This window comes from Eublepharis macularius, chromosome 1, assembly GCF_028583425.1.
Source record: "Eublepharis macularius isolate TG4126 chromosome 1, MPM_Emac_v1.0, whole genome shotgun sequence".
NCBI classification, from domain to species: Eukaryota; Metazoa; Chordata; class Lepidosauria; order Squamata; family Eublepharidae; genus Eublepharis; species Eublepharis macularius.
The window spans coordinates 237,896,744-237,905,583 of record NC_072790.1 but is presented as its reverse complement, the minus strand read 5'-3'; the positions used below and the strand labels follow the sequence as shown (position 1 = coordinate 237,905,583).

General features: G+C 46.1%; 1 protein-coding gene across 3 annotated transcripts in view; it reads right to left on the bottom strand.

Moving 5' to 3' along the window:
• Positions 1-1,199: 1,199 nt before the first annotated feature.
• Positions 1,200-8,840, bottom strand: part of LOC129329083 (lysosomal acid glucosylceramidase-like) — a 58,201-nt gene continuing 50,560 nt past the window's right edge. For 2 of the 3 annotated variants that reach the window (XM_054978513.1, XM_054978505.1), the window contains exons 8-11: positions 7,102-7,329; positions 6,835-6,998; positions 5,167-5,292; positions 1,200-1,748 (exon numbers count right to left, since the gene is read on the bottom strand). In XM_054978513.1, the coding sequence (XP_054834488.1) occupies positions 1,646-1,748; positions 5,167-5,292; positions 6,835-6,998; positions 7,102-7,329 (621 nt within the window). In that variant the 3' untranslated portion in view covers positions 1,200-1,645. The remainder of the gene's footprint in view (positions 1,749-5,166; positions 5,293-6,834; positions 6,999-7,101; positions 7,330-8,840) is intronic. The other variant, XM_054978520.1, reaches the window with a different exon arrangement.

Genomic DNA, 8,840 nt, shown 5'->3' with positions numbered 1-8,840 from the left:
CTGCATGCACTTCATCTCGTTTAGAGACTCTGACACAGCTATCCATCTTGATCGACAAAAAGGTATGATACACATACACACACAACACTTACATACGTAGGGTTTGATCCACCGCAAGAGTTCATAGAAGAAGAGTTCATAGAAGAAGAGTTCATAGAAGAAGAAGAGTTCATAGAAGAAGAAGAAGAGTTCATAGAAGAAGAAGAGTTCATAGAAGACGAAGAGTTCATAGAAGAAGACTTCATAGAAGAGTAAGAGTTCATAGAAGAAGAGTTCATAGAAGAAGAAGAGTTCATAGTTCTATGAAACTGATCTTTCCCCACCTTCCCTTTCTCCAGTTTGCCGTTTGGCCGGACAATCCTATCCGAGGATCAGGACAGTTATCCAAGCAAAATGTATCCCAGGACAGGGCACAGCGGCAATGGGGGTGATCAAATAATGTTCCTCTTCCTTCTTCCACACATGGCTTGGGTCAGCAGGAAAATGAATGAATTTTGCTCGGTTAGCACCCCCCACCCCCGGCAGCGTCCTGTGTTACAGTTTGCTTGTGAGACTCACTTGACCCTTACAGATGAATATAGGCTGCTCAGGGATAGAAAAGACAGGGAAACCACCTGCACACACCTTCTGTGAACTCTTCTGGTGCTTCCAGCCCACATAGACAATAAACACATAGACTTTTATTTTAAATATACCAAAAATAAATTAATCCAAACAGTAAAGGAGAGATAGGAGTGGGCTTTGTAGATTTGAAGGAGAAATCCAAACTAGAGGGGGAAGTCCTTAATGACAGAGACTCCTGCGGGGTGTGGAGATGCCTTAGAGCAGGGGTCCCCAACGTGGTGCCCACGGGCACAACTGTGCCTGCCAACACCTTTCCTGGCACCCACCAAGTGTTTTTAGAAAGTGGGTGGGGCTTTTGCCTAGCAGGCCTTCTGATTGGCCATTCAATATTTGATTGGCTGTGCAGATTTTTAGAAACATTGCTTTGGCAGAACCTGCTTCCACAACACAAGAATGTTCATTGTGTGACTGAAGGTAAGATGCAGCAGCCATTTTGTGGCTGGCTGAGTCTCCTGCAGCAGCCATTTTGTGGCAGCCATTTTGTGACTGCACCCTCCACACTGTGTCAGAATTCCAAATGTGCCCACAAAAAAGATTGAGAACCCCTTCCCTGAGGCAGGGCAACAGACAAAAGAGAGGGAGACAGGGATTCTATTTAATGAGAAAAGGAATAACAAATAAGAACAGTAGACTCCCAACCAGTGGGCAAAGAGACCACGGTAGACCCATCGCCCCATCCAGTGGGGCCTACTTCACTTTTGAGGGTCAGGATGCTCTAAGGCCTACTAGCAAAGCTGGTTTGTTCCAGAGACGTGCAAAAACGCGTATCACACCCTTCCTTCCAACGCTGAGGGCTCTTGGCAAAAGCACAGCAGAAACCAAGGTATTGCTGCTCAGCTTGGAGTAACTACTTCAGCACTTGATTTTCAAACAGACAGTGTGAAATATGCCCCAGTTAGGCCTGTTCAAGTCCACTGAACAAGGCCACAGTTACCAAGTGGCATATCGGGCAGGAGGCACACTGAGTGTGGCTCAGAATTTTTCTCCGTACAGCGTAAGACTTCTTCCCATGGCTTCCTCCTCATTCACGCCTCCACAAGTATGTCTGGATGGAATTGGCAGGAATGCTGGTCACAATCAGGCCAACCGAATCAGAAAGTCCAAAGGTGACACTCTTTCCAGACCTGGAGAAGAAGGGCAAAGAACAACAGAAATGGCAGAGCCTTAACAACAACAACAACAACCCTCAATTTATATACCGCCCTTCAGGACAACTTAACACCCACTCAGACTGGTTTACAAAGTATATTATTATTATCTTCACGACAATCACCCTGTGAGGTGGGTGGGGCTGAGAGAGCTCCGAGAGAGCTGTGACTGACCCAATGTCACCTAGCTGGCTTCAAGCGGAGGAGTGGGGAATCAAACCCGGCTCTCCAGATTAGAGTCCCGCGCTCTTAACCACTACACCAAACTGGCCATGCTGCAGTGGGGAGAGGGGCAGAGTCCAATAGCTTCCCTTTTCCTTCCAGGGATGGGGAACCACCCAAAAACAAACCAGGGTATAACACCAAGGTAGAAAAAATATTGCAGCTTCCAAGGCACTTAGCAGTCAAATATTTCAGTGCCAGGTTGAATGCTTTTTGTGCCAACTCTGCAATGGCTGGCAAAGAAAATTAGGAATTATTTTACTAAACTTTTCCCGAGCTGTCTTATAAAGACAGCTTCATATTATTTACTTTGATTAGCAGCAGCTCCCCAGCTCTTCAGTAGCTGGGTTTGGAGAATGCCTTCAATCGCTTCAGGAAGGCTCATAAAATGGTTTTATTTCAGAGGGAATCTGGGGTAAGGTCAATTTTGCCATCTTCACGCGGATAGCCCAGGCAAGTCTGATCTCATCAGATCTCAGAAGCTAAGCAGGGTCAACCCTGGTGAGCCCTTAGATGGGTGACTTCCAAGGAAGTCCAGGGTTGCTATGCGTTGGCAGGCAATGGCAAACCACCACTTGAACATCTCTGGCCTTAAAAAACTCTATGGGATTGCCATAAGTTGGCTGCGACTTGATGGCCCTTCACCAGAACTTTGGGCAGATGTAGAAAAAAGCAAGAGCCCAGTATCATCTGCAAGACTAACAAAATTTGTGGTAGGGTGTGAGCTTTCGTGAGTCACAGCTCACTTCTTCAGATACAGCTAGAATGTGAGTCCATCTGTCTTTTTATCTTGGTGAGTGGAGTGATTTCAGATGCTGAATGACAATAGCAGGTAAATGACAAAAGAAGGTGAATGACAATAGCAGGCATGAACGGATAGGGTGGAGTATGCAGAGGGAAGTTTCTCTGAATTGCAACGGATACCGAAGCTCAAGACAATGCATCCACCTGGACTGAACTGAGATCTAGGCTTCCTGTCTCATTACCAATGCTGATTTCTCCAAACCCACTACCCCTCTGCATACCCCACCCTATCTACCAGAGTGGGTCTAGCAGGAGAACTCAAACAATTATATGGGCCATTAAGACCTGGCCCCTAGTGCCTGCAGCTAAGGGAACTGGCTCACAGCATCACCAGGCCGTGCTGCCCCAGCCAGCCCTCATCATTTGCTCCTCCGACTGAGTAGGCAGTGCGATGGCAAAACAGCATGAATGCTTAGACAGTAAACTGGTGTAAGCTGATGTTTATCTTTTTTATAGTCTGGCCACGTCACTGAACTTCAAAAACTTAATAATTACTTACGAACCTCTTATCTCACTGAGATAATTACGTTCGAAACTGTTTTCCAAGATTGATGATCAAAGAATGGAAGTTGAGTTGGGGGGGGGGCGTTAACATATATAAGATAAAAGACCTTATTTCGGTTATATTCACTTATAGATCTGGAAACATAAAAGCTATCAGAAATGACTCAACCTGCTGTTGTGTGTCTGTAAAGTGCCATCAAGTCACAACTGACTTATGGTGACCCCCCCTGCTGGGGCTTTCAAGGCAAGTGAAAAGCAGAGGTGGTTTGCCATTGCCTTGTTCTGCAGAGTCTTCCTGGGTGGTATCCCAAGTATCAACCCTGCTTCTGAGATTTGATGAGATCCGGCTATACCATGCGGTCTTCCCGCCTCAATTTGTTGTTATTCTGCTGTATTCCCTTTCCTTATCATAGAATGTATACAGGAGTACATGTACATGATTCTTTTTACTGAAAATAAAAAAGATCGCACACGAAGAGTGTGAATGCTTCTCGGCAACTGCAGAGGTGGGAGCCTGCCAGGTATCTGAGAAAGGCGCATCTGAACAACAGCAGAGACGAAGGCTTGGATCCTATGCGCGAGCTCCTGCTGCAAAGCGTGCTTCCCTTTCCACTAACATGTCCATTTGTCCAAACGCTCATCAAAAACCATTGACTTTGCACATATGGAAGATCCTGGCATAAGAGGAAGCACGCTTTGTGGCAGAGACTATCTAGCGCACGCAGAACTTGTTCGCAGGATCCAAGCCAATGCATTTAGAGCCCCAGTTGGAGGGGAAGCTCTCTTGATAGATACGCTGCCCTCTAAAGAAGTCTCTGCTTGCAATGTTTTGCCTTGTACATTTGCAAAGAAAGCAAATACAATCATAATAACAACATTTGATTTATATACCGCCCTTCGGGATGACTTAACACTCACTCAGAGCGGTTGACAAAGTATGTTATTATTATCCTCACAACAATCACCCTGTGAGGTAGGTGGGGATGAGAGAGCTCTGAAAGAGCTGTGACCGACCCAAGGTCACCCAGCTGGCTTCAAGCAGAGGAGTGAGGAATCAAACCTGGCTTTCCAGATTAGAGTCCTGCTGCTCTTAACCACAACACAAAACGGGCTCTCAGAGGAAATACCTGAGATCTCTTATCCAAAGGAAGCTTCGACAATGCTCAGTTCTATATGAATGAGACCTTTAGGGTACAATCCTAAAAAGAGCTATGCCCTTCTAATTCCAGTTGAAGTCAATGAGCTTAGAAGGGTGTAACTCTCCTTAGGATGGCACTGCCTATGGGCTCGATAACTGGCTGGCAAGAATTTCTCAGCCAGCAGGGAGACCCACGGTTCGCAATTCCTTACTCAGAAGAAAGTCTTATGTTTTCTTCACGGCCAGGTAAGCATGTCCAGGATTGCATCCTAGGTGTGATGCAGGGCTTTAGAGGGATGAAGCAGAATAACAGGTGGGGAGGGATCTGGAGAAAAAGAGATCTGGGCTGGGTTGAAGGCTGCACGGGGTAGTGGATTCTCCCGAGGAAAGATTTTATCCTTGCAGGCACCCAAGATCTACCTGCAATCATCTCCCACCCACTTTCTGGTCTGGTTTGGCTAACCACCTATCTGAGAGCAACAGAGAGGAGGCACTCCAACCCACCGCAGGGGAGGGTAAGCTTCTCCTCTGGAAGCCTCTTGGTCGTAGGCTGAATTGCTGCTTCCTCCCTCCCCCTAAGTCATAGGGAGGGGCCCCCAAGGGCCAAACAATGTGCCTTGCCTTTGTTCAGCAGTATAAAGGAATTGTCATCTCTCTCATAGAAATTCTGAACTAAGAAGTATGTGAATGCCGTGACCTGTTATGAGACCCATCCGCGTAACTCACCGATTGAGGACGACGACCACAGCAACCCCATCGGGACGGATCACAGCCACGTGCTCCAAACTGCACGTGAGACATTTCTGCAGGATGGTCAAGCCCACACGCTGGGAACCCTCGGGGATAAACTTGCTGCAAAAAAGAAGTGAAAGAGAGAGCCCGTCAACTACACGACAGAGAGAAGTGCCGAGTTTAAGCTAGGACGAGTGGGTTTCCATGATCCTGTCCCCTTGTCCTCGGGCCAAGCTACAAGTGACAAATGACACTTGAACGGCAAGTGTATTTCTCCCTGTTCACTTGCCCTTCACTCAATCCACTTACCGTTCAAGTGTCATTCATCACTTGTAGCTTGGCCCCTCATCCCACATTCCACAACTTCTGAATTCCAGTTTAATTACAAGAATCCATGGCTGTTTTTCAGGGGGAATTAATGAAACGTCTTGGATAAGATATAAAGTAGGAAATTTTTACCCACCGACCTTATACAGCATCGTTGAATTGAGGATTACATGCTTTGAGACTTGGAACACGTATCACTTATCACCACGGGCCTTGGAAAGGGACTTGCATTCTACAGAGACTCACACAGCCTTATCCTTCCGGGCGTGTTATGATTAGATGATACTGGTTATGTGCAATTCATTACTCTAACAGCCGATGGGAGTATGTGTATATATTAATGCTTTGTATTATTTGTACGTAATTTGAGAAAATATATTTAAAATATATTTATTGCTACTTAGAATGTTAGCACTTTGCATGAAATGGATTTACAGTTTAATATATTTACTTCCTGAATTGTTGACTGTTGTTCATGTTTCATAGTTCCGGCACCCCTTGGGCATTTGGGACTTGGGCTGACAGGGGAGTACCAGCACCTCTTCTTCTTTTTTAAGGAAAAAAGCACTACAAGGATCTATTTGACTGTATCTGTGACAATACAGCCCTCCATCCTTGAGTAATTCCATTTTGCATCAAGATGGGTAGCCATGTTAGTCTGTCTGTGGCAGGAGAAAAGAGCAGGAGCCCAGTAGCACCTATAAGACTAACAAAATTTCTGGCAAGATATGAACTTTCGTGAGTCTCGGCTCGCTTCTTCAGACACCTGAAGAAGATACCTGAGCTGTGACTCCTGAAAGCTCATACCAGGAGGTGGAGCCAGCCACAATATGGCTACCACAGCTTACCTTCCGTGACACAGTGAAGATCTTTGTGCTGTGGAGGCAGCTTCTGCCAAACCAAGATTTTTTAAAAACGTGCACAGCCAATCAAATCTCCCATGGCCAATCAGAAGTCATGTTTGGCAAAAGAACCACCTGGCCCCACCCACTTTCTAAAAACACTTGGCAGGCACCAGGAAAGAAGTTGGCGGGTGCAAAGGTGCCCTTGAGTACCACGTTGGGGAACGCTGCTCTAACCACTACACACACCACTGGCTCATGTTGTGTGAAGTGGCTGGGAGACCTTCCTGCGTAGCTGTTCCTAACTTGCGGACATTACTGAAAGAGTCTCTATTGCATGCATCGTGTCCCTGATGGCCAAAATCCCCAAAGCAACCCAGGTTCTACAATTACAGTACAACCGTGTCTATTAAGCAAACTCTGCATTTACATGTTTCCATATTCTACTTCTCTGTCCCATTTCCTGGCACTCCAACACGTTGCTCAGCCTCACCTAAAGTGCCCTATGTGGTAGAACATGGGCTGCTTGTAGAAAGTGTCACTGGCCACGTCGACAATGATGGAGCTGTCCACATAGTTCTTAACCCAATTGGGACCTCCTTCCAAGTCCAGGGCCAGATTCCAGTCCATCCAGCCTATGACATTGTGGTTAAGGTTCTACGGGGAGGGAGGTGAAAGGGCCAGGATTAGACAGAGAGGAAGTGAGCAGTGAAAGCCAAGCCGGGCTGTTTCCCTTCTCTTCCCCTGCTGTAACTCGTACCGCCAGGATGCTCCGGCTATATTGATTCCCCCGATCCCAGCTTCCGAGGATCACGTCCCTCTCCCAGAACTGTGAGCCGGTACACGCCTCAGTGAACAGAAGAAAGTAGTCAGGGAAGAGACGGTGGGTAATTCCAACCGTATCGTCGATGGGGGCAATGAAGTCCAGGTACCAATGAAGGCCAATGCCGTGGATGTAGCGACGAGCTTGGCTGTCCTCACTCAGTACCTGGGCAAAGAAAGAAAGGATGTGCCAAGGTGCTTAAATCCCAGGAAATCAAACCTTAAACAGGAAATGTTTCTACAGGAGGGGGAAGTTTGAGAAGGGAAGAGAAAGTGCAGTGACTAAGCACAGCAAGGAGAGGCAGACCATAACCAAGAGCCACTAAGAACTACTTAGAGAGCCCGTTTGGCCAGTTAGGCAAACATCCTTTACCTAATGTAACCTGCTTTTAAAAAACTATTTGGCATTTATTTAGTTAAATTACTTATATACTACTTTTCTGTCATGTGTTCAAAATGGTCCCTACTGGTCAATGGACCCCCACAAGGCATTGGAGCCCTGCGTCTCACCACTTGACTATATGCACTGTACGTAAACATACATGAAGTCGCCTTATACAGACTCAGACCCTTGGTCCGTCAAAGCCAGTATTGCCTACTCAGACTAGCAATCAGCTCTCCAAGGTTTCAGGTCAAGGCCTTTCACATCACCTACTGACTGGACTAGAAACTTGTTGATTCTCCTTCTTCTTGTGCTGCTGCTGCTTTTTCTTCTTCTTGTGCTGTTTCTTCTTGTGCTGCTGCTTTTTCTTTTTGTGCTGCTACTGCTTCTTGTGCTGCTGCTTTTTCTTCTTGTACTGCTTCTTCTTGTGCTGCTGCTTCTTCTTGTGCTGCTGCTTTTTCTTCTTGTGCTGCTGCTTCTTCTTGTGCTGCTACTTTTTCTTCTTGTGCTGCTGCTTTTTCTTCTTGTACTGCTTCTTTTTCTTGTGCTGCTGCTGCTTTTTCTTCTTGTACTGCTTCTTCTTGTGCTGCTGCTTCTTCTTGTACTGCTACTTTTTCTTCTTGTGCTGCTGCTTTTTCTTCTTGTGCTGCTGCTTTTTCTTGTGCTGCTACTTTTTCTTCTTGTGCTGCTGCTTTTTCTTCTTGTACTGCTTCTTTTTCTTGTGCTGCTGCTACTTTTTCTTCTTGTGCTGCTTCTTTTTCTTGTGCTGCTGCTACTTTTTCTTCTTGTGCTGCTTCTTTTTCTTGTGCTGCTGCTGCTTTTTCTTCTTGTACTGCTTCTTCTTGTGCTGCTGCTGCTTCTTGTGCTGCTGCCTTTTCTTCTTGTACTGCTTCTTTTTCTTGTGCTGCTGCTGCTTTTTCTTCTTGTACTGCTTCTTTTTCTTGTGCTGCTGCTGCTTTTTCTTCTTGTACTGCTTCTTCTTGTGCTGCTGCTTCTTCTTGTGCTGCTACTTTTTCTTCTTGTGCTGCTGCTTTTTCTTCTTGTGCTGCTGCTTCTTCTTGTGCTGCTACTTTTTCTTCTTGTGCTGCTGCTTTTTCTTCTTGTACTGCTTCTTTTTCTTGTGCTGCTGCTACTTTTTCTTCTTGTGCTGCTTCTTTTTCTTGTGCTGCTGCTGCTTTTTCTTCTTGTACTGCTTCTTCTTGTGCTGCTGCTGCTTCTTGTGCTGCTGCCTTTTCTTTTTGTGCTGCGGCTGCTGCTTCTTGTGCTGCTGCTTTTTCTTCTTCTTGTGCTGCCAC